We start from the raw sequence: 25,653 nt of genomic DNA on the forward strand, positions 1-25,653 counted from the left end.
CCACTGATTGATCAAATGCACTACTTGTTTCCCCTTAAGGACTACATATTGGTCAGAGTACTACTCCATATACTCTTTCTTTCTTTCTTTCTTTCTTTCTTTCTTTCTTTCTTTCGTTTCTTCTTTCTTTTTCTTTCTCTTCCTTCCTTCCTTCCTCTCTTTCCCTTTCTTTCTTTCTTTCTTTCTTTCTTTCTTTCTTTCTTTCTTTCTTTCTTTCTTTTCTTTTTTTCTCTTTCTTTCCCTTCCTTCCTTCCTTCCTCTCTTTCTCTTTCTTTCTTTCTTTCTTTCTTTCTTTCTTTCTTTCTTTCTTTCGCAGCCTTTAATTCACTTCATTTTTCTTGCATAAAACCATGTGGTGGCCTGAGCTGGAGCCTGGGTCCTCTCCATGAAACTCTGGTGTGGGCCTTTATAGATAGACAGTGAATCCTGATAGGGACACTCGGTGAACACGGTCTCTTTCTGGAGGTCAGTGGTGAGTTACCTGTAGGTCTTGGAAATGGCATCAAAAGGGGCCTTGGCGAAGTTGCCCAGTGCAGCCAAAGTGTAGCAGTCGTCAGTACTGGCCGTCATCAGTAGTTTCTTGGGCACAGGGGCTGACACAATGCTAGTGCCTCTGGGGGCAGGGATAAGGCACATCGGCACAGAGCCACAGCGTCCGGCCAGCTTGCATGGGACACTGTGGGGCTTGCTGAGTGTTTCCCCCAGTAGCCTTGCTACATGGAAATGATGGAAAGCTTGGCCAGGATGATGACTCCATGGATGGCAGAGGCTACCTCCTTGGAGCACTTAACACCCAGACCAACATCTCTATTGTAAACTCTGTTGGCAACAAATGCCTTGAACCTGATCCCCTGGCCAGCATGGATCTGCTTTTGCACAGGCATAATCTTCAAAACCTTATCCTTGAGGGATGCCCCGAGGAAAAAGTCAATGATCTCAGTTTCCTTGATGGGCAAGGAGAGGGACAGAACTCTTCCAGGGATTTGATCTTCATGTCCTTGTTCAGGTGACCCCATCTTGGTGACCAGATTCCACTCTCTGTCTTTGGCCTGGCCTTGACCAAGGTGACAGCTGCAGCTGCCCAAGCCTCTGTGGAAGCCACTGCAGCCATGGCCCCAGGGCCCTCCTGGACCCTTCCACAGCACGGGCAACATCTGCCATTGGGTGTTTTCTCAGAGAAGAAACTACTTTCCTTTCTTTGAGCCAGATCTTAGCTGGCTCACTCTGCGTCAGGACTGAGTATGAAACTGTACTTTGCCTTATGAAAGGCAAAGTAAGCTTCTTTTTCAAGACAGGAGCATGAGCCTGTGTGCACTTAACCTCCTTGCTAAGACTCCACTGGAATAAGAGTAAACAAACATGGGGAAAAAAGTGTGTGAGGGGAAAGGGTGGAAGCCAATGGAGTGGAGATTTCAAAAAATGTCTGAAAGATAAAAAGTGAAAGGGAAGGATTAATGGTTGAATTAAGGAGAAAGTGCCACAGGCTAGAATATACAAGATAAAATGACAATTAGAAATTTGAGAAAAAGCAAATTCTGAACAACAGAGTCACAGACCACACATGAAGCAAACTACATTCGGGCATGAATATAAGCAGTGAAAAGAGTGCAGAGAAAAGGCAATCAATTTGACCTTGAGCTAGAAATAGCCTCATTTGAGAGACCCAGGGGTTATAACACTGGGTTCATGGAAAATGTCATCCTAGCATATTGATATTGAATAATGTCTATATCAATAATAAAGTATATGTGTCATATTGACTTGTTTCCATTATTTGGTATTTTAATAAACTTTATTTTTAACAAGTTTTTGATTTATAGAAAAATGTAAATACAGTAGACAGATCAACTATTATTAACATCTTATGCAAGTATTAGCCATTTGCTATAATGAATGAATGAATATTGATACATTGTCATTAACTAAAGTTCATACTTTATCAGATTTCTTTAGTTTTTCCCTAATGTCTTCTATTTCCATTACATTTAGTCATCCTGTCTCGTTTGGCTCCTCTTGGCTGTAATAGTTTCTCATACTTTCCTTGTTTTTGAAGACCTTGATAGGTTTGAGGAGCACAGGTCTAGAATGTCCATCATTTGAGATTTGTCTAATGTTTTGCTTATGATTAGATTGGGGTTATGGGTTTTTCAGGGAAGACCACAAAGGTCAAGTGCCATTTTGTCACATCAAACCAAGGGCACATGCTATCAACATGACATATCGAATTAACACTCTTGTTGAACTTGATAACCTGGCTGAGGTTGCGTTGGCCAGGTTTTCTCTAATGTAAAGTTACCTGCTCTCTCACTCACACTGTACTCTTTGGAAAAAAGTATATAGTCTTTTTAACTTCTAAAGTCAACCTATAGGCAAAGTAGAAAAGGCTTTTTTATGGTTGCAGCGAAGAATGTAAACAGTAAGAATTCTGTTGGTGGTACAGGGCTGCTGATGAAAATGAAAGGGAGAGGAGAAGTAGAGCAATGGGAAGGGGCCAATGCCTTCATTTTATAGAGGAAGAAATGCACAGATACTCTATTAAAAAGAAATAGCAATTTGAGTCTTTATTTAGAAACATAAGTGATTAGTTCTAATAGAGGAAATAAAAAACCATCATTGCCATTAAATATTAGGAAGAGAAGGGTACTATGAGATACATGCTCATTTTCATACTGTGGAATCAATTGATATTGACTGACGTTGGTAATCTAAGAAGAGAGATACAGAGTGCAGTGAAAGGAAACACCAAATGATCTCACCTCAGATTGTAGCAGGATTCTTACACAGTCATGACACTGAGGCTTTTTAATTTCCAGGAAGCAACTTTATTCCTGCCGGTACTGCTCAGTTGGGTTTGTACTTGAAGAATTGAGCACTGAACGTCACATGGCATAGTTTTTTAAATCTATTTTCTATTTCTTTGTCTCCCATATATGGTAACACACACAAACATGTAGTTTGATTAAGCAGTCTCAGTTTACAAGGTCATGAGGGATGATATCATGTAGGTGCATAGCCAGGTTACCTTGAAGTTTTCTCTCCCTTTTTTTTCTCTCTCCTTAGGGAGGGGAACCTACCACAAGATGAAACCAGAGTTTTCATCTCTAGAGGGGAACAGAGTTAAACAAGGAGAAGAGGAAATACTGTTGCTTTTCACCGGAAGTCCTTTTATAGTATTTCATTTATTACCATTTGCACAAATCTTTTGCTTTAAAAACAAAGATGATGTGAAGGGTGGTGCCAGGACTCATATTAGACCACTTAATATGACTCCTTTTGTGTAGAACCTACCTTCAGGGATCCAATCCAACCAGCCATTCACACAAACCACACTACCATGCAACGTTTTGTTGAGGCAGAAACTTACTTCTGAGAAAGTAAAGGGGTAATCTTGGGTCTTTGATTGGTGGGAAAGACATTTAAGAAAAAATTCCTTTTGTTTACCTTGAAATAAGGATTAGGGAGATTTTATTTTTATTTATTTATTATTTATTTATTTATTTATTTAGGATTAGGAAGATTTTAGTTGCAAAGGGGAAATTGGCTGAAAGATGCATCAACTCTCTGGTTCAAAAGTATTGGCAGTCAGTGGAAATCCTCTGTGTGTTTCCTGTGTTTAGCATTTATACAGCATGTTTCAGTTTAAAAGCCCTTTACTGTCATTAGTTAATTACCTCCCAAGGGCTGCAGGGTAGTTACCGGGAATACTGGAACCAAGCCAGCTTTTAGAGCTGTAAGATGTACAAGTGTATATACTAGCCCCAATTCAGAGTGTAGTTGTTACACCATTTCCCACACATGGATCGATTGGTTAATGTGTGGTTATTCAATCTCTAAAGTTCCTTTTTTAGACTTGACATTTTCTCAATAAGTACAAGTTACTGAAACAGAAGAGAACTTATTCCAATACCTTGTCTTGCAAGTGTCTCGAAAATCAGCACTGGTAACAGTTTTAGGTTTATCATTAAATAAGAATCTCCAAAGTGAAGCCTAATACTGGCATTTATTAAAAGTGCCTGAATGATTCTAGAGTAGAGCCAGACTTGAGAACCACTGACTTAAATGACCAATAGAGAGAGGCTCCTTCCTCTGTTCCCAACAGTATCTACAAAGAGAATGAAATACAACATTTGGCTAAGGAGAACTAATTGTTAATACATGTTACATTTTGTTTTGGATCAAATATATATATATATATATTACATATCAAATATATATATTACATATATATTGTATATATATATACACACATATTATATATGTATTACATTATAAAAGTGCGAAGGAAATTTGGAGAATATAGAAGACTAAGTATGGATGCCTGTGAGTACATAAAAAGTCATTATGAAAAAGAATCACAGTTCATGTTTTACAATTTTTCTTTCCATCTTATCTTTATGCTTTGTCTTTTAAAAAAAATTATTGGTATTGCTATTATCAGATTTCACATACAATTTTGTATCTTGTTTTTCAAATTTACCACTACAGTGTTTTCCATTGTTCCGTGCTTTAAAAGATCATCTCTAAAAACAAAATCTACTGAAATGAGGCAAACAGGGAAATTTATATCCACAATTGAACCAAAATAGAAATTCAGGTACTTTTAGAGCACAGGCCCATAGGAATATTTTCTGCTCCGTGTCCTTTCACAACACCTTAGACCAGCAGGAACTAGATAGACACGTGCTCCATTTCTGTAGCCAAACCTTGACTATATTTGGTGTGTGGTGCCCTCTACTGGGTCTCCTAGGACTGTGCCCTTTTTCTGTTTGTAAACTCTATGTGTTGGGTTGACTCTCAAGATGGGGGTTAGATTGTATGTGTGCATGTTTGAATTTTGTATGTTTGTATTTTTATTTACATTTGTTTCCCTGATGTAGAATTGAAGCTATTTAGATACAGAAGCTGACTATGGGTCTGTTTCCTTCTTATTCATTCAACAGACACTTTAGAGTCTACCATGTGCCAGGCATGGTTCTAGCAGGCTGGAGACACAAAGATGAGATCTCCACCTTCAAGTGGCTCATTGTCTAGTGGCAGAGACCCTACTATCCAAGGCCTGGATAGTCCCACAGGAGAACTTGACTCCTTGTGGATCCTTGTCCTCCCCTCTTCAGGAAAACCATCCTCTTCAATGAAGCGTGCAGCTTTGGGAGAGACACATGTGGCAGAGCCAGGAAGAAAGGGGACACCTTTCCAGCAGGGCAGATCTACCAAATCAATTCTGGCAATCAGTGGGGTTGACAGATGTCGCAGACAGCTTGCTCTCAATTTACTTAGAAGATTAAAATTTATGATGGACTAAACACATTAAGAAGATGAAATGAGAGGCGATAATTCAGAGGTTTAACCGAGACCCTAATAGGGAATAAACCTCATTTTCTACAAATGTATACTTTATATAATTTATACCTAAGGAAAGCACTTCTGCGTTTGGAATTTCACCTTGCTTTTTGGGGAAGGGAATGCACATGAAACTAATTGAGTTTTTCTATTCTGAGGAAAGCCTAAAAGCACAGGATGAGGTGGGGAATCTCCAAAGCATTCATGATCACTTCTTTTCCTACATAACTCTCTTTGACTGCATTAGTACAATTATGCAAGATTGGGAGATTGGCAAAATCTCTCTCCTTTTTTTTTTAATGTTTATTTTTGACAGAGAGAGAGAGAGAGACAGACAGAGCATGAGTGGGGGAGGGGCAGAGAGACAGGGAGACACAGAATTCAAAGCAGGCTCGAGGCTTTGAGCTGTCAGCACAGAGCCTGACGCGGGGCTTGAGCTCACAGACCTCGAGATCATGACCTCAGCCGAAGTTGGATGCTCAACCGACTGAGCTACCCAGGCGCCCCTCTCCTTTTTTTTTTTTTTTTTTTTTTAACCTGAGAACTTTGGTGATGATATTGAGTCTCCAAGGTTGGCTCCAAACAGCAATAGACCATGATTATATAATATTTGTCATGTATATGGAACCAGTAATTTCTCATTGTGCAGTCTTGGACAAATAACCTAACTTTCTCTTTAATTTACCTCATGCGGAAAGGATATAACCTATCTTATTGTGAGGATACAAGTAAGGCATATAAAGAGTCCATCAAAATCCTTGGCAGGCAAGAGCTGCTCGGTACAGCACAGTAGGCACTTCAGAATGATAGAGATGCACATATGGGCTCTGGAGCCAGGCTGCTTGGGTTTGAATCTTGGCTCTATTCTTTTTTTTTTTTTTTTTAACAGTGTGCCCTTGGGCAAGTAACTTTACCTTTATGGGTCTCAGTTTCCTTAGCAGTAAAGTAGGGGCAATAGTACTACCTACATCATAGGATTCTTTTTTTTTTTTTTTAATTTAAAAAATGTTTATTTATTTTCGAGAGAGAGAGAGAGAGAGAGAGAGAGGGAGAGAGAGAGAACATGTGCGTGCACGTAAGTGGGAAGGAGCAGAGAGAGAGGGAGACACAGAATCTGAAGCAGGCTCCAGGCTCCAAGGTGTCAGCGTAGAGTCTGATGTAGGGCTTAAATCCATGAGCCTCAAGATCATGACCTGAACCAAAGTCGGATGCTCAACCAACTGAGCCACCCAGGTGCCCCTACATCATAGGACTCTTAAGCAGATAAAAGGAGTTAATACATGTAAAGTTCTTTGGAACATTTATTAATATATAGGGCTTAATAAAAGCTAATTATTATTTTAATTGCTATTTCTTTTAGCTTTTAGAGACACCTGTGTCTTTTTCAAGTTGTAAATTAAAATTGGAGAGAGACATCTTCTCATATGTATAAAATACATCCATTCAGTGCTGTTAACACCAGCTGTTTTCAGCCGATTTCTATTGCTGTGGTTCTGTAACCAGCTCTCCTTTGATAAGTCCTCAGAACCCTCAGTAGGAATTACTTTGCTTATGTTAAGTTTGGCTGCTCTGCCTTAAGACAGTCATTTTTAGTACTTGACCTCCCTCTCTAAGTATTTATGAATTCCCTAAAGAACATGGAGAAGAAGAATTATTTGGAGCCAATTGGGAAGGCATTGTGAAATCAGAACTCCCCTTTGTAACCCTACTGTCACTTATTCTCCAAAATAATTGTCGGATGCTGTGGTTTTGTGCAGAGGAAGCTCTGGGCACTCACTTTCAGTCAGATGCAGTCTTTTCTTCAGTGGTGATTTTGCTTTTCCTCCTTAACATACAGCGCCACTGTGCTACCTATAGGCCATATAAAAGGGGTACAGAGAAGGGTCTCCATTCCCAAAGAGTATGAACAAAGAGCTAGACAAGGAATACAACTAAATAACTTACTACAACAAGAATCCAACTGTGCTAACCACTATTAAGGTGACACAGAGGGAAGGGGATTCTAAGAGCTTAGGGAGAGGTTTAAAAAGAGGCGACGTGAATATTGAACCTTGAAGAATGGCAGAGGAGGAAAGGAAACACAATAGAAGCAGAGAGAACAGGGTGAGCAAAAGCTTGTGAAAATACACAGCTTGTTTGGGGAACAGCAGATGGTCCTGTGTTGTTGGAGCAGAAGGTATGTATGTGGAGGGTCAGGAGATGAGGAACAGAGGTCCCTGGGTCCTCAGGGAGCCCATGCACCTCGCTCTTCTCAGGTTCTGGGGAGGGCGATGGTAGGGCTTCTTTGACGGCTCCCTCAGGATCAGGTCTTAGATGTAGCTCCCCATTTCCTCCTTCTCCCTGCAGACTTCTCTTGGCATCAGCACATCATCCTTTTAACTTCTGCGCTTAATAAAACATATTCTCTTCTGTTTTCCAATTGGCTTAGGTGTTCTGGCATTTACTAACCTGCCACCTACTGCAAAATAAATGGAGAATGAAATAGTCTACGACTTTGTACAAAACCTTGGCCCCTCAGGGTAAAAATCTAAGCCTAAACAAGTGGGAACAGGCCCGGTTGCCTGGCCAGTTTCTGGGGGACTGGAAAGAGATGACAGTGAAGGAAGAAAACCATGTTTGGCACATAGTTGGTGCTCAATCAATATTTGTTTGGTAAAGGAATTAAGGGATGGCTTGAGGGACTCTGAAGTATTGCAAGGCCTCTCAGGTATTGTGGGGTATCTAGGTATGGCCACCTGCTTCTGCCTTGGGAAAGAGGAAGGAAAGGGAGAAGATATCTATGTATTCTGGCTCTCCAGGCGTTTGTGCTGAGGCCAGTTTTCTTCTTGAGTTAGGAGTTCCATGATTGGTAATTTTCTCTTTTAGGAGAGAAAGAAGGGCGTGTGTGTGTGTGTGTGTGTGTGTGTGTGTGACCCAATACGTATTTCCTTACACTCATGCCTGAGTACCACGGGTTACAAACCATTCCTTTGCCATGATACCAAGAAAAATAAAAAGTTAAAAATGTCAAGAGAGAGCTCTGTCAAGCACTTAGGATCCACTTACATGGTCCTCACAGCCGCTTGTCAGACCCCAACCGCCAAAATGGTGAAGCAGATTGAGAGCAAGTATGCTTTTCAGGAAGCCTTGAACAGTGCAGGGGAAAAACTTGTAGTAGTTGACTTTTCAGCCATGTGGTGTGGGCCTTGCAAAACGATTAAGCCTTTCTTTCATTCCTTCTCTGACAAGTATTCCAACATGGCGTTCCTTGAAGCAGATGTGGATGACTGTTGGGATGTTGCTTCAGAGTGTGAAGTCAAAATGCATGCCAACCTTCCAGTTTTTTAAAAAAGGACAAAAGGTGGGTGAACTTTCTGGAGCTAGTAAGGAAAAACTTGAAGCTACCATTAATGAATTAATCTAATTATGTTTTTTGAAAACATAACCAGCCATTGGCTGTTGAAAACTTGTAAATTTTTTTATTTACCAAAAGGAAAGATCAGGTATGAAGACTGTATACCCAATTGCCATCTGATTATATAAGTCGCAATAAAATATTAAGTCTACCCTTAAAAAAAAAAGTCAAGAGAGGTCAGTTTTACTTAGCAAATATATGTGCTCAGCACTTAGGATACAAAGGAAGTCTTGATTCTAATCTCAAAGGGCTTCGAATGTGGGTAGACATAAAGCCAAACAGTATTTACTGCAGGGGAGATAGTGCGGTAACAGGTTAGCTCAGGGCCTTGCTACTCCAAGTATGGTTTCAGCAGCAGCAGCAGCAGCAGCAGCAGCAGCAGCAGCAGCAGCAGCAGCATCTTCTGGAAACCTGTGAGGAATGCAGACTCTGGCTCCAACCCAGTCTGACTGAGTGTGCATGTGAGTTTTAATGAGATTGCTAGGCGAATCATATACACGTTAATATTTGAGAAGTACTGGCCTAGGGTGCTGGGATGGGATGTGGGTGTGTTTCTTAGAGGAAGTAAATCCTGAGCTATGTTTTGAGAATGGGTAGGGTTAACTGGGTGGTATCACAAGCAGAGACAAAAGCATAAGTAAAAGTTTAGTGGCATGAAGAAGCATAGGGATGATTTGGGAAGCGGCTTAAAATTGATCCACAAAAGGGAGAGAGTGTAGGAGAGAGGGGGAGGGAGAAATGTAGGAAGATGGTAGGTCAGGCAGTGGCCAGATCCGGACGCACGTGCTCTAGGTTACGTAGCTTTGCCTTGATCTAATCCATGATAGAGACGCATGATGAGATGTTTGGATTAGTGTTTAGAACACCGCAGCCCTGAGAAGCCTGAGAAATCAAGGCCAAAGGGCAGAGGAATTATTTAGGAAGATACAGCAACTGTTTGGGAGAGAGAGAATGAGAGTAGTTAGGTACTGCAGGTAGTGCGGTGGGAATGGAGAGAAGGGAACAAGTTTAAGAAACTTTAAGAGGTAATAAGCAGATGAAAGACTTCAGTATGAACTGGCGTGAGAGAGTGGGAGAGGGCTGTGCCTTGACTAGATGAATCCGGCAGGCTTCCGGCTAGGATTAGTGGGTGGTTGCTCACGACACCACTAACAGAGATGAAAGAATAAAGGAGGATGAGCAGGTTTGAGGAGGGAAATTATGAGTTCAGTTTTCAACATGTTCAGCTCAGGTGACTAGGAAACATGTATAGGATGGGGGAAAAAAAGAAAACAAGGGTGGAGAATGGGTGAATCAATCAGGGTGGAGAAGGAAAGTGATGAAGAAGAAACAAGGCCCTGTCCAGGTTTGGGGCTATGGTAATACACATAGTATATCTGTGAGTTTTTCCCCCAGCCCTATTTCCACAAGCTGCCTTCTTGGAACTGGTTCCAGAAACTGGTTGGACCTCAAAGAAGAGCAAATGGTTTTGATTCATGGTTTCCTATCCTGCGATCAACTCGTTGTTGACACTATTTCCTCTACTAACAGAAAAAAAAAAAAAAAAAAAATTAAACCTGGAGTTCAAGCTCCTCCACGGTCAGAATGAATAGTTGTCTTTTTCCATATTGACCTGTGAGATGAATAATTTTGCCCACTTCCCCAACACTACTTCCAAAGTAGTGATAATACAACGCCAAGGTGTGTGGATATTTGTGCATGGTCATTCGTCAGGTTCTGGAGGACTTCTGCCACGAATCATCCCTGGTTTTGAACTTTTACAGCACTTTCATTTTGGACCTTAAAATTCAGAAATTGGTAATAGCTTGTTTTGGATCATTTCCACAATTATTTCCTATTTTGCAATCTGTTCTCTTCTCACAGAGTAAAAATCGTCTGGGACTTCAGCGTCTCCACAGCAAAAAGTCCAAAAACACGTTAACATTTTCGGTACAGTCATCCCCAGCCAATAAAAAGCAAAAGGTCGGCACGTGGTTTATTAGTTTGGGCAGGAGGGAGGTATTCCAACTAGATCCATTCGCTCTTGCCAGGATCAAACATGGCGGGCCGCAGCCAGAATTTCCCGAACACCCAGTTCGCTTTCCCGTGACCCTAGTCAGTCTTCGACGCTCCTCTTCCTACCTTCCTTCCTCCTCAGCCGCTCCCAGAGGGTCAGCACTCGGGAGCGCGACAGCGGGCCTCCTTCCCGCCCCCACTCGAGGGCCCGCCCACCAGCCCGCGCCAGCCAATCGCAGGCCGCGCTGCGGCGGCTGGCAGCGCCGGCCGGCCCCGCCCCTCAGCCTCGCTGTGGCCTGCGGCTCCCGGGCCGGTAGCGCCGCTGTCGGTCGCGAGGACGGGTGGTGTGGAACCGCGGGTCGCGGGCGCTCGCCGCCTGCCACAGCTCAGCCCAGCGTCGCCGAGGCTGTGAGCCCCGAGCCTCCGCCATGGACTTCGAAGACGGTAAGCGGCGCCTCTGGCTGGTCGCCACGGCGGGCGGGAGGCGGGGTGGCCGCCCCGGGGGTCTGTTTACGGTCTCAAGATGGCCGTGTGGGCTTTGTTCTGCGGGCCCGGAGGCCGCCCGCCCGCCGCGGGCCCAGTGCCCGGAATCGGCCTGTGTGGGAACCCGCGCGCCTGGTCGCGCCCGCCCGGCGCCCGCTGCCGCCGGGGACCTGGGAGTTCCGTGCCGGCCTCGGTGAGGGGAAGGGCGCGCCCAGAGCGCCACGGCCTCCGGTCTCGGGCCCCGGACTCGCGCTCCGGACTCGCCCCGGCCGCGGTGCGTGGAAATTGCCCCGACGCCTCCCAACTCCCCGGTCTCGGGCAAGAGGGGCGGGTGGGGCCTCCCCGGCCTCGCGTCGCGTTCGCCTCACAGGGCGGCGACCCAGCTCGTCCGCGTAGTAGATCCCCAACCAGGTTGCTTCTTAACAGATACAATTTCCAGAGGCTTGTTCACGGTGATGTTTCTCGTCTTAGTTTGAAGACGAGTTTAAAGGGCGTCCGTAAGTGACAAGTATAGGTAGATCTCTGTGCCGAATGGAAACCTAAGCTGTTACTGGTTAGCAGACTGGGCTGTTTATCCACCAAAATTACCTGGTCGTTAATCCCTAATTTCAAATAGCTGCGTGAACCTAAGCATTTTTTTCCTCTGGATTGTGTATGGATGGGACTTAAGTTAGAATTCTGGCACGGCATCACATGCCCTTCAAATTCAGCTCCGTGCCCAGCCGCCTGCGTTGGACTTAACGTTTAAGTAAACCGTATTCCAGCAATACCTTTCAGCTGTCTCTCACGCTGGTTCTTGAAACCATTTTCACAGGCTCCCAGAGTAAAATTAATTTGGTTTTCACCTTGTCTTCAAATCTTGCCCAACTTTTATAGGAATTGGTGTCAAGATAAAATGAGTCGGTTAGGGAGACGTGGAAAAGGGTTTCAGTGATTAAAGTGGTCTTAATCCTGAGTAACCAGACGTGTCTAATTAAAACCGGCTCGCTAACCAGTTGTAAGCCCCTCACCCAACCGACACAATTATATGAAACATTGAACGTACTGTGATCTCAGCGTGAGTCTGACTAAACGATCTTTTGATCTTTGATTTGATGTCATGCCAAAAAGAATTAAAGCTGCCAAATCTAAGTATATGAAAGGGGGCTGAAAGAAGCCATGTTTAAAAAAGTTTATTTATTTATTTAGAGAGAGAGAGAGAGAGAGAGAGAGAAAATCCCAGGCTGTCGGTGCAGCGCCAGATGTGGGGCTTGATCTCACGAAGCCTGACATCGTGACCTGAGCGGAAATCAAGAGTAGGGCTGTTAACCAAGCTAAGCCACCCAGGCGCCCCTGGGATAACGCTTTGGTGGAGCCTTTTCAATTAGTTTGAAATAGGAAGTCCAGCTGTTACGAGTAGCACACTTTGGTGTTTTTGTTTGTTTTGGTTGGACTTCGACTCATTTTGATACAGATACCTTAAAACTATGTTTATTTGAAGTAGCGAAGCTGGGAATGAAAGTTAAAAATAAGTTTGATGATAGTACCAACACTCAGGGTACAGCAGAAGCTACCCAGGTGGGGGGAGGGAAGAATGGGAGTGGTTCCACCCCCCCCCCCAAGGGAATCCATTTTCTGTAGAGTTGAAAAACAATAAAACTTAGTTTGCTTACTTTTTATTGTCACCATGTGCCTACAATTCCAGCGTTAGTAATAAAATTATAAACAGTGTCAGTGAGTAAACACTCCTCCTCTCTCTCTCGCTTCCTTTTCTCCTTTACTGCTATATTTGGGAGTGGAATTTGACTAACAATACATCTGAATCTAATCCTATGCAGTGTAGCTGGATTCTGTGGCATTCAAGGGATCACTGTATCAGCTTTCTTTCTTTTAGTATTTATTAGTAAAATTAATTAAAGGACTTAACAATTGCCAAATCCGTTTTAACGGAAATTGCCAATATGGTTTTTGGTGATGTCACATCCTGGATAGATACAGTGAAGGCAAACATATATGTTTGTGTATATGCATTCTCAAATAAGATCTTGAAAACTTCAGAGAGCGAGTAGGTAAAAGAAATATGTTAACTTTGAAACAATTACATATTACATGCAATCAATTCTCACATGGCCCTTTTTGCAATTTTTGATACATAATTTAATCTGTCTGCCTTCCTTTTGTTTCCCTGTATAAATCAGTAGTGGATTCCCTTTTTTGGCAATTATTGTATATCAGGTGTTAAAGCGAATTTTTACATTTTAGTAATTTGGATGATTTGCCTCTTGGGGAGATAATGAAGAGAGATACATGTTTTTCCATATTAAATGTTTGTAATTATTTACACTCCATTTTTGTAGATAATAGAGTTAATGGCATTTTAAGAAATTGTGTTTGATTTGAATAGATGAGTATGTAATTTCAGATTTTTGCTAATATTGCACTAATTTCTTTCTGTTAAATGTGTCTTCATAGATTATACACACTCTGCTTGCAGAAATACTTATCAGGGCTTTAATGGTGAGTATCCTCTTTTGTTTGCTCTTAAATAATGTTAAAGGAATGCATTTCAGTTTTTCTCTACATGCACATAAAGTAACAATGTAAAAAGCCAGTTCTACCTTGTTTCAGTCATTGTTTTGTCTCTTAATGTATCACTGCTCAGTGTTAATGTTGTCACACTATGTATAGTTTTTTAATTAAGGAATTTGGGAATCAGAAAAAGTCAGGGCTATTCAGTATAGTTTGACTCTTTTGTTTTGTTTGAATTATGCTTCCTTTAATTTATTCCAAAAGGCCTTGACTACATTCTGAGTGATGAGTTACAAGAAACTAGTCGAGTTCTTTTTGCTGACTGAGAAGCTTTGGTATTGAATAATGTAGATTAAGTGGATTATTGTCTTGGTTTTATATCGCTTTTATTGTAATACATTTTGACCTTGTTTTTGAGGTCATTTGCTTTAGTGTCTAAATGTGTTTGTATATAAAGAGCTGTCTAGAGGAGCACATGAAGAAGCCTGATTGTTTATTTTATTTTTTTAAATATTTTTTTTAATGTTTACTTTTTGAGAGAGGGAGACAGAGCATGAGCAGGGGAGGGGCAGAGAGAGAGGGAGACACGGAATATGAAGCAGGCTCCAGGCTCCGAGCTGTCAGCACAGAGCCCATTGTGGGACTCAAACCCATGAACTGTGATATCTTGACCTGAGCTGAAGTTGGACACCCAACCGACTGAGCCACCCAGGAGTCCCTAAGCCTGATTGTTCATTGACTTAAGCATGACGTTAGAGTTGTGACTATAGAGCTAGATAAAATCATAAGAGGTAGGCAGAGTACAGTTGGATGTTATTTTGATGGTTATTAAAGTTCTGCCAGACAGGATGATAACACAAAAAAGAACGTGGAAGAATTCAGTGAGGTAAAAAAGGACCCCCATAGAGTGGAAGTACACATATTGATTGCCAGAGAAAAGGAAAATTCAGCTGTGTACAGAATATAATATATTCACAAAATAAAACTGAAGCAGGTGTACTAAATAAAACTATGTGCCATTTTATGAGAATAATTGCTGTCCAATTAATTTCTGTGTATCATCTTTAAGAATTTAGAGAAACTTTGTATTTGATGTGGGCTAAAAAAGCTCAATGTGTAGGAAGTAGTATACATTGAGTGCTGTAGAATACCTTTTTTTTAAGTTTATTTATTTTGAGAGAGAGAGCATGAGCAGGAGAAGGGCAGAGAGAGAGGGAGAGAGAGAATCCCAAGCAGGCTCTGAATTGTCAGCCCAGAGCTGGATGCAGGGCTTGATCTCACAAACTGAGATTGTGACCTGAGCTGAAATCAAGAGTTGGATGCTTCACTGACTGAGCTATCCACGTGCCTCTGGTTGTTGTTGTGATTGTTGTTGTTGTTTTCTTAATGTATTTTTGAGTAATCACTATACCCAACCTGGGGCTCAAACTTACAACCCCAAGATCAAGAGTTGCATGCTCTACTAACTGATGCAGCTAGTTGCCCTTGAAGAACACAGTTTTGAACAGGAGAATGTCATAATAAAACTACCAGAGGAACTTTAATTTGTATCCACATTTAGGTAGATTGAAAACTGGAAACTTAGGAGTGCCTGGCTGGCTCAGTTGGAAGAGTATGTGACTCTTGCTCTTGGGGTTGTAAGTTCAAGCCCCATGCTGGATGTAGAGATTTCTTAAAAATAAAATCTTAAAAAAGGAAAAGAAAAGAAAAAACTGGAAAATAAGCTAAAAAGCCATTTAATAAATTAAGGTGTTAGGATTTAAAGATCCTGAACTTGGGAGAAGACAGTAGTAATTTTGAAAATAGTAAGATGTTTCTAGAGAAAATTAACAGAACTTTCAGGCTGACTGACTAGTAATGAGTAGAAAATTGAGAAGGATGAATAAAAACGAGTCCAAGATTTTAAACTGGAGTGAGTAGGGCTAATACGTTCACCAAAGAGAGACATTTGGAATGATAAAAGGCTTCAATTTCTAGTAGTGTTTACCAGAGATTTGGATTTAATGTCTAAATGTAGGACGTTGACATGTAGAGTCATACCAGGCCAGAAGTTTATTTTCTTAACGTACAGTGATGCAAAAAGAACTTTAGCAATTTCTATCACAGTGATGACTTTTTGTTTAAGAGATGCACTTTATTTTTTATTGAAGTATAATTGACATACAACATTACATTAATTTCAGGGTACAGCATGATGATTCACTGTACACATTGGGAAAATGATTACTGCAATAATTCTAGTTACCATCCATTACCATATATAATTAAATTTTTTTCTTACAACGAGAACTTTTAAGATTTAATCTCTTAACAGTTAAGTCATCATGCTATACATTATATCCTGTGACTTATTTTTTCCCCTCATGACTTATTTTTTTATAACTGGACTTTTGTACCTTTTGATTCCCTTTGCTCACCTGCACTCTCTCCCCTCTAGAAACCACTAACCTGTTCTCTGTATCTATGAGCTTGGCTTTTTTGTTTTGTTTTGTTTAGATTCCACGTAACAGTATTTGTCTTGCTTTGTAACTTATTTCACTTAGCATAATGCCCTCAGGGTCCATCCATGTTGTTGCAAATGGCAAGATTTCATTCCTTTTTATGGCTGAGTCCTGTTCCTCGTATATGTGTACCCCATCTTTTTTATCTGTTCATCCTTTAGTGGACACTTAAGTTGTTTCCATACCTCTCCTATTAAATAAAGCTGCAGCGAACATGGGGTGCATATATCCTTTTGGATTAATGTTTTACCAATGTTGTGAACTTTATTTTTCCTCTTAATTTTAGTTCCAACAGTGGTTTTCTTTTTTTTTTTTTTTTTTTTTTTTAATTTTTTTTTCCAACGTTTGTTTATTTTTGGGACAGAGAGAGACAGAGCATGAACGGGGGAGGGGCAGAGAGAGAGGGAGACACAGAGGGAATCGGAAACAGGCTCCAGGCTCTGAGCCATCAGCCCAGAGCCTGACGCGGGGCTCGAACTCACGGACCGCAAGATCGTGACCTGGCTGAAGTCGGACGCTTAACCGACTGCGCCACCCAGGCACCCCCAACAGTGGTTTTCATCTGAGGGTGATTGTTAGATTCCCGTGGGGAGCTTTTCCAAAGTTTATCTGTTTAGGTCATACTCTAGTCCTCTTGAATCTTAGTTTTAAATAAGGGATCCCTGGTTGTGCATGTGATGAAAAAGTGCTGTGAATGACTTTGGAATGCATTGCTGGTTAAAGATCATTATTTGACAACACTTTGAGGTCTAGGTTATCTACACTTCATAAATGAGGAACTTAATTTCAGAGATTTAATTTGACTTTATTCATTTAACAAATATTTCTTGAGTGACTGCTGTGTATTAGATACTATTCTAGGAACTGGCAATATAGCAATGAGCAAAATGGAAAATATTCTTGCCCTTGTAGGGAGTACAATCTAGTGGGATGAATTGGAGAATAAGCAAGATAAAGAAGTAACACATATTGTATATTAGATGGTAACAATTGCTTAGAAGAAAAAGGCCACAGAGGGTGGTGGTGGTGGTGGTGGTGGTGGTGGTGGTGGTGGTGGTGGTGGTGGTGTGTGTGTCTGTTGGGGAAGGACTTGCTAAGGTGACCTTTGAGCACAGATTTGAGAAGGTGTGGATGCAAGCCATGGCTATCTAAAGGGAGAATGCTGTAGGCTTTAGCAAATACGAAGCCAAATGAAGCCAACAATACAATTAATTGTTAGCATTGTCTTTTCCAGCGACTGAAATGAAGTAGAAGGTACTGGAAAATATGTCAAGTACCAAATTTCCTCCACACCATTTCTTGGAAGGAAGTTGTATTTTCAATGATTCCATGTTTCCTTCCTGCCTCACAATAACTCTTTTTATATAAACAGCAGAGAAAAAAAGGAGAGCATTCGAGATAGAGGAAAGCAGGAATACAGGTACAGCTGAGTACATTGTGCTTCAGAGAGACTTAAGAATGTTTTGACTAGAGCTGATGATTTTTGCTGAGCAGTCTTAAGACAGAGTTAGAGTGGTGAGGTGTAGCCAGAGGCATTGAAAATCAAAGATAACTTGTTTATATCTAAGAGACAATAGAAAATAAAGACCTGAAAGAGTGGAGGGATTGAGCAGTGCAGATACAGAGAAAGAGCATTCCAGGCAGAAGGAGCAGCAGGTGCAAAAATGGGTGTGTGCATACTGTGTTCTAGGAACAGCTGAGGGTCTAGTATACCTAGAGTGGAGCGATAACGGGAGGAATGGTAGATGATGAAGTTAAGAAGTGATAGGTAAATCATACAGGGCAGAATTTGTCAGATATAGCAGTTGCCTTCTTTTTTAATGTTTGTTTATTTATTTATTTTGAGAGCAAGCGAGTGAGCGAGCATGAACTGGGAAAGGGGCAGAGAAAGAGGGAGAGAATCCCAAGCAGGCTCCACGCTGTCAGCACAGAGCCTGATGTGGGGCTCAATCCCACAAACCGTGAGATCATGACCTGAGCCAAAATCAAGAGTCGGACACTGAACCAAGTGAGCCACCCAGGTGCCCTACAAGTATTGACATTTTGGACTAGATAATTCTTTGTGGGGGGATGTCTTGTGCATTGTAGACTGTTCAGCGACATCTTTGGCCTCTGTGCACTAGATGTGAACAGCACCTGCCCTTTGGTTGTGAAAACCAAAAGTGCTTTCAGAGATTGTCAGATGTCCTCTGGAAGGCAAAATTGTCCTTGGTTCAAAGCCACTGGTATAGGGCCTTACGGATTATTTAAGGGTTTGGCTTTTACTTCAGGCAAAATGGGAAGCCATTGGAAGTTACTGAGCGTTGAACTTTATTTATTTAAGTTTATTTATTTAAGTAATCTCCACAGCCAGTGTGGGGCTTGAACTCACGACCCCGAGATCAAAAGTTGGCATGCTCTTCCAGCTGAGCCAGCCAAGTACCCTGAACATGATTTAAATTCACATTTTAACAGATTTATTCTGGCTGTTTTCTTCAGAATAAACAGAGAGGAAGCAAAAGTGAAAGCAGGAAAACTAGTTAGGAGGCTGTTGTAGTAACGTAGATTTGAGATGCTGGTGGCCTGTATCAAAATGCTAGTAGTGTGGAGGTGGTGAACAGAGGTCCTATTTCAAGAGTTGGTGTGACACAGCTTGTTAATTATTTTGATAAGTCAGTTGTTTTTTCCTGTTACTCCTCAGCTCCTTCCTTATGATTTAATTGTAACTGAGTTTTAACATTTGTTGAACTTATAGAGTGATCAAAGCAATAGAATAGATTTGATTTAAAACATGAGGTCGGTTTTTGAGTGAATTACTTTCATTTTATAATAATAAAGACATGTTATACTCTTCTAGTTTTATTTATTTATTTAAAAAATATTTTGATGTTTATTTTTGAGAGAGAGAGAGACAGAGTGTGAGCGGGGGAGGTGCAGAGAGAGAGGGAGACGTAGAATCTGAAGCAGACTCCAGGCTTTGAACTGTCAGCACAGAGCCTGACGTGGGGCTCGAATTCATGGACCGCGAGATCATGACCTGAGCTGAAGTCGGAGGCTCAACCAACTGAACCACCCAGGCGCCCTGTTCCAGTTTTATTTTTAAAGTGATTTCTAAGTTCATTTGGTAACCTGGAAGAATGTTGTTTATACAGAAGCAGTCATCTTATAGAATCTATATCCCTATAATCATACTGATTACATACAATATAAAGACTTTTCCTTTTTTCCTTTTTAATTAACTGAATAGTAACCATACTATGAATAATAAGCCAAAATCATTGCTATGTAGTTTTCTTAATTTTTGTGTACTCTACAGTGCCTGGCATAAGGTGGGTGTTCAATAAATAGTAGTAATTTATGACTCCATAGTGAAATAAAAACACAGAATAAAAAACTAAAAGATTTAGTTTCTGAAGGCAGCCTCTGCGAGCTCAAAATTGAAACTCGCAGAAATAACAATATGAAACTTTTTGCTTTGTTTATCTAACTGAACTTAGCTCTAAGAGTATTTTTTAATATGAGGTTTAGAGGAAGGCTTTTTATTTTGAAATTTTTATTTTAATTTCAAAATTGCCCTCTATCTGAGATAATATAAGAATAAATTACCAACTCTAAAGACAGATAATTGACATCGGGCTCTCTGCTGAGCGTGGAGCCCACTTAAAATTCTCCCCCCACCCCAATACCCTTCTCCCCCACTTGTGCGCTCTCTCTCTCTCTCTCAAAAAAAAAAAAAAAAAAACAACGATAAATGACTATTTTATTAATCTAGAATTGTGTTGTCTAATATGGTAGCCATGAGCTGTATGTGACTGCACACTTGAATGTGGACAGTTGGAATTTAGATGAGCTATAAATGTAAATAATGCGCCCCATTTGAAGTCTTAGTATGAAAAATGTATTAATAAACTTATTGTGTTCTGTTATGCTTATTGGTACTTACAAGTTTTATATAATTCTAAATTTCACTGAAAAGCTCAAGTTTTATCATTGGCAGCAAATGCTGTTAGTTGTTTTCCTTTAAGTGACAGTTTTACTTTGTTCATTTTTGAGAAAATGCCAAATGCTCAGTCTGTCTGTCTAGTAAAAATAGTATTCTTTGTAAAAGTGGCTAATTTCATTTCACAACCAAGCACTTGCACAATGGCTTTTCCTGGCAAAAACCGTGATACTTTGGTATGCAGCAAAATTGCTTTTTGTGCTACAGACACTACCAGAAAGAAATTGTACTGAAAAGTCATGTTTAATAAAATTGATAATTCTTAACTGTTTCATCAAGGACATTTTTAAGTAGAGATGGCTCTTTTTATTATTTTTTTACTGCAAGTGTGCAGTATTAAGGACTGCAATGACTGCTAATATCCTTTGGTGCCATTGCCTTGATTTGTGGTGAGGGACCTGCAGTTTTACCCACCAGTGCTTTTGCATCTTCAGTGCAAATGTCAGCACTGTGAAAAAGGCAAATAATGTTGCAGTGTTATTTATGAAAATAGTTTGATCTTGTGGATCCCTGAAAAGGTCCTAGCAACTCGCGGTGGTGAAGAGAGTATTCTTTGAGAACAATGGTTCTGGGGCATGTACAAAATTAGTAGAAATCAGACCCTGCCCACAAGATGAGTGTACATTTAGGATGAGGCCACAAATAGCAGAACATAAGGCAGAGTATCCTAAGCACCGTATAAGAGCTGTAGACTTTTAGGTATTTAGAAGAAAGAGATGATAATCAACTGAGATGGTATCATTAAATTTGATCTTAAAAGGGTTAGTATTTGAAATGGACTTTTAAAAGATGAGAAGATTTAAAAAAAATTGTTTTTTATTGTATTTATTTATATTTGAGAGACAGAGTGAGACAGAGCACAAGCGGGGGAGGGGCAGAGAGAGAAGGAGACACAGAATCTGAAGCAGGTCCCAGGCTCAGAGCAAGTGTTTAGCGCAGAGCTCGACCCTGGGCTCGAACCCACAAACCGTGAGATCATAACCTGAGCCGAAGTCGGTCACTTAACTGACTGAGCCACCCAGACACCCTTAAAAGTGAGAATATTTTAAGAAGCAGATATTTGGGGTGTTAGCTGGGAGTGTTTCACATAGAAGCAACAGCATAAAGCTAGAAGGGTGGATACATATTGGACTTTGAGAAAATAATGTCATCTCTTTGGACTGTAGTTCCCTAATCCATAAAGCAAGAAGATTGAATTTTATCATTTAGGTTGCTTCCAGCTTTAAAGTTGCAAGATTCTGAGTGATATTTTTGTGAAGTTGTTGCTGTTATTATTATTAGGACCAGAAATATTTAAGTGGTTGTAATTAAAATTTAGTGTTTTAAAAAATGTAAATTAAGGTATTTGCTCTTTGTATATTGTTGTATTTATTAGTGTATAAAATTTGAGGAGGGTGACAATAAAGGATTTTAAAGGACTTTATAAGACACATTCTAAATGATTTAAAAATACCATTTTTATAATCATAGTAAATTTATTTTATTACCTCTTTCGTTGTATTTTTTACATCAGAGGTTGGGATATAGATGGAATTGCAGTGTAATAAGACATACTTAGTACCCTTAATGTATTAGAATTTGTTTTGTGTGTGTTTTGTATTGCTAGAGTTCACATTCATTCCCTATTCAGAGTATTTGAGGATTTAAATATTTGTTGAGTTGTTATTTATAGGTGTAATACCACAGGTTGGTCCCCTACTCCATGATTTTTACTTTTTAAAAATGTCTATTTCGGTTAGTATATGAACAAATTTAAATTAGGCTAACTGAAAATGTGGCTGCTTCTGAGTTTTTAGATCTTTTGAGAGCAGCTAGATGCAAAAAAGTATACTTAGAACAAAGTTTTTCTTCTTGACATTAATAAATGATTTTTTTGAGAGTAGGAATTATTATTAATTATGTACTATGGAATAAGCTAATACAGAACCTTAAAGTAGCACCCTAGTCAAATAGATGTTGATTAAATTAAAAATAATTCTAATATAGAACTTTCTTAGTTGATAATGTTTTTTTGAAAAATAGGTTTTATTAGCAAATCTGATTATTCAGTAGATTCTCATTTGTGAGTTTTTTTCCTTCCACGTCTACTGTGAGTTTAGCTTAAATGTTAATGATGAATTATTATCTCAGATCATTGATAGGAATATCTTGTGTTTTATGCAAAGATTCCTGAAGAGGATGGTATATCTTACTGACCTTTTGTTACTGACTCTGTTTTAGGAATGGATCGTGATTATGGCCCCGGATCTTATGGAGGTCTGACATTCAAGGATATTTATCTAAAAATTCTTCTTTTGAGTGCCAGTAAAGGTGAGCATCATTTAATTTTTTTCTTTTTAAACTCTTTATAGGGATGGACCGTGACTATGGCCATGGATCCTATGGGGGTCAAAGATCCATGGACTCCTACCTAAACCAGTCATATGGCATGGACAATCACAGTGGTGGTGGTGGGGGTAGCAGGTAAATTGCTTAATCACTTGGCCAAATGATTAGATGACTGTAAGATTCTGGATATTTTAATTTAAGTATTCCTTAGGCATGTTATGATGCTTGAATTTCACTATTTGGTATTGAATAATCACTTTAAATGTTTAGAGGTGTTAATTAATGGTTATAAAAATTACCTCAGGATTACTGGCAGACATTATTTTAGGAAAACTTCAAGTAGCTATTTTCATTTCACTATAATAGAGTAAGCTTTTCTGTCTTTTAGTAGTGAACTCTTTTTTTTTTTTTTTTTTTTACTTCCTTTACTTTTAACTCCTCATCAGTCAGAATGTTCTGAACAAATGATATAAAAATGTTATTGGAAATATTATCTGTGAACCTTTTTCTTTATGATTTTTAAAAGTGTCTTTTCTGATGTGGGGTATTCTATAAAGCAGCAAAGCAGTCTTTGACTGGAATGGGTTTAACTGAACCAGTCTAGCAACATTCAGTTTTCTGAGAAACATTTAAGGTAGTTATTCTTTTAATTTTAGAGTAAGTTGTAGGAGCAAATTGTAATAATAAAATGTTCTTTAAGTCCATATCTAGGTTATTTATTGGCAGATACTACTTAGACCAAAAACACTTGTGCTCTAAGCTAGGAGCATTGTATTAAAGCCATGAATACTATACCTTTGCTTATTTTAATGCACTAGAGTTTAGATTGTTTTTATATTTTACTGTTGATACTGTGTAAAGCTTAACACTAGTTGAACTACTCAGGCCGTAGGGTTGACCACATTTCAGGCAAAGAGCGTATACCTTTTAAGGCACAGATATTTCTACTAAGTATAACTAGTTAGGTAACATTTGAAACTATCCTCCTTCTTCATAAAATGAAGGATCCGGATTCCTTAAGGATGGACTGAATGATGCTTTACTTTCCTTCTTTCTGCTTCAAGTGTGCCACTATGGTTTAATAGTAGAGGAAAATCAAGAAAATGAACAGATACAACAATTTTGCTTATGTGATAGATGTTTTAAAAAGAGCTGGAAAGAGGAATAATTTTTATACGGTTACCAGGATTCAGAAATAAATAGTACATTCTATTTAGTGATCTGTAAATAATTGAAGTAATGTAACACATTTAACTGTTTTAATATATCCGTTACTGCCCTATTGCATTGTAAATGTGATGTGGATAAACTATGTAGATGTTATCGTTTATCTCATGTGTAATTGTGGGCCTTTATAAAACTATGTTGTAAGCTATGAAGCAACTTTTGTAATCCATGCTTTGGATTTGTGAGAAGTAAGATGATTTGTTTCTTCTGTTGATTCTATTAAAACCTTGAGGAGACGGTGTGCTCCCTTTTTTAGAGTAGTTTTATGTGATAATTTCCTACCAGGAAATAATTTTTTAAATAATTGAAGATATAAAATGTACTCTTTCTCATCTGCCTTGAAAATTCATATGCAGAGGATATATGTTCGTGGTCTTTTACTTTTATGTTCTATTTTATGTGCTTATTCTTCTAGATTTGTTAGATTTGCTAGTCTACAAGTAGAAAGTGAGTGAGGATTGATTATTGACCTTACCCAAAGTTGGGCAGGATATCAAATTTTGTAAGCAGAGATAATTCTCCAAATTTTGACTGCTACAGACACAAGCAGTTTTGTTACATAGATTATTAGGGGTGCAAAAAGGATCTCTTCTGTGTCACAAATAGCCTATATTGGTATAGTCTTCAATTTATGTCCCTATTGAAAGCCAAAATATTGTAAATATTTGGTATTTTCCAGTACTAGGGATGGATTCAAAGAAAGTTTGAGTAGTTTGTGAACTTTAGCAAATGACTTTTTCCAAGACTAGGGCTGGGCTTAAATACTGACAGACAAATCTTTTTAATAAAATAGAAAAGCTGCCACAAAGCAGATTTTTAAGCTAAGGTTTACTTAACTCAATTCATATTTAAAAACTGACTCAGATAGCTTTCTATCTGGTCTCATGTTGAACTGCCCAGCCCTAATCAGGGTGTGAATAAAAGTAGAACTGTGCAAACCAGTATGGTATAAATGAATTTTAGTTGATAAATGTCATCTGATAATTTGTCTTTTGAATTGTCTAACATTAGTAAGCTTACTTTTGTTTTTTCCCTCACTGTGCAACTTTTCCAGGTTTGGACCTTATGAGTCTTACGACTCCAGGTCTTCTCTGGGTGGGCGAGATCTGTACAGATCTGGCTATGGTTTTAATGAACCCGAACAAAGCCGCTTCGGAGGTAGTTATGGTGGTCGATTTGAGAGCTCCTACCGGAATAGCCTTGACTCTTTCGGAGGTAGAAACCAGGGCGGGTCTAGCTGGGAAGCACCTTACTCCCGTTCAAAATTGAGGCCTGGGTTTATGGAGGACAGAGGAAGAGAGAATTACTCTTCCTACAGCAGTTTTTCTTCACCCCATATGAAGCCTGCACCTGTAGGCTCTCGGGGGAGAGGAACGCCTGCTTATCCTGAAAGTACGTTTGGAAGCAGAAACTATGATGCTTTTGGAGGACCATCAACAGGCAGAGGCCGAGGCCGAGGAGTAAGTACAACAGAATCTTTTCAGATTCTTTTCACTAGTCACTCTTTTAAACCCTTTCAAGACCACGGTTTTCAACTAGAATAAACACTGTTCATCCCAGTGTATTTTGAAGCAAAGCTGAATCATAAGCATAATTTTTAGGTTGCCTGTAAAAGTTTTTCCAGCACTTCAGAAAACAAGTGGCAGTGTGAGATGATTGTTCATAGTTTTGCCAAATCTCCCTTTATTAAAAAGGTGAGGATATTAGGTTTTGGTCTAAAAGGGGTTAAAAGGAGTTGCATTTTTCCTTGTAAAACACTAGCAGTTTTGCTGGTGGGACAGTTCTTGGATTATTGTAAAAGGTAACCAACCCTTTGGAGTTTTTGAGTAGGTTAAAGGTGCAATGTATGATAAAATGTTTATACTTTGCTGCTAACTCTAGCACATAGAATTTCTTCA

The 25,653-nt window shown here is 39.7% G+C and overlaps 1 protein-coding gene and 2 pseudogenes across 4 annotated transcripts in view; 2 read left to right on the forward strand and 1 right to left on the reverse strand.

The window, feature by feature from the left end:
- Window positions 1-324: 324 nt before the first annotated feature.
- LOC101094688 lies at window positions 325-1,659 on the reverse strand (annotated as a pseudogene).
- A 6,253-nt stretch (window positions 1,660-7,912) lies between these two features.
- On the forward strand, window positions 7,913-8,902 carry LOC123379685 (annotated as a pseudogene).
- A 2,109-nt stretch (window positions 8,903-11,011) lies between these two features.
- ZNF326 (zinc finger protein 326) overlaps window positions 11,012-25,653 on the forward strand; it is a 39,435-nt gene continuing 24,793 nt past the window's right edge. Inside the window, exons 1-5 of one of the 4 annotated variants that reach the window (XM_006934897.5) lie at window positions 11,012-11,173; window positions 13,664-13,708; window positions 22,421-22,456; window positions 22,552-22,663; window positions 24,810-25,215. In XM_006934897.5, coding sequence (XP_006934959.2) covers window positions 11,158-11,173; window positions 13,664-13,708; window positions 22,421-22,456; window positions 22,552-22,663; window positions 24,810-25,215 — 615 coding nt within the window. In that variant the 5' untranslated portion in view covers window positions 11,012-11,157. Of the gene's footprint in view, window positions 11,174-13,663; window positions 13,709-22,420; window positions 22,511-22,551; window positions 22,664-24,809; window positions 25,216-25,653 lie in introns of those variants that run through there. The other 3 variants (XM_045036151.1, XM_019837400.3, XM_019837401.3) reach the window with 3 other exon arrangements.

Source organism: Felis catus, chromosome C1, assembly GCF_018350175.1.
Source record: "Felis catus isolate Fca126 chromosome C1, F.catus_Fca126_mat1.0, whole genome shotgun sequence".
Lineage (NCBI taxonomy): Eukaryota > Metazoa > Chordata > Mammalia > Carnivora > Felidae > Felis > Felis catus.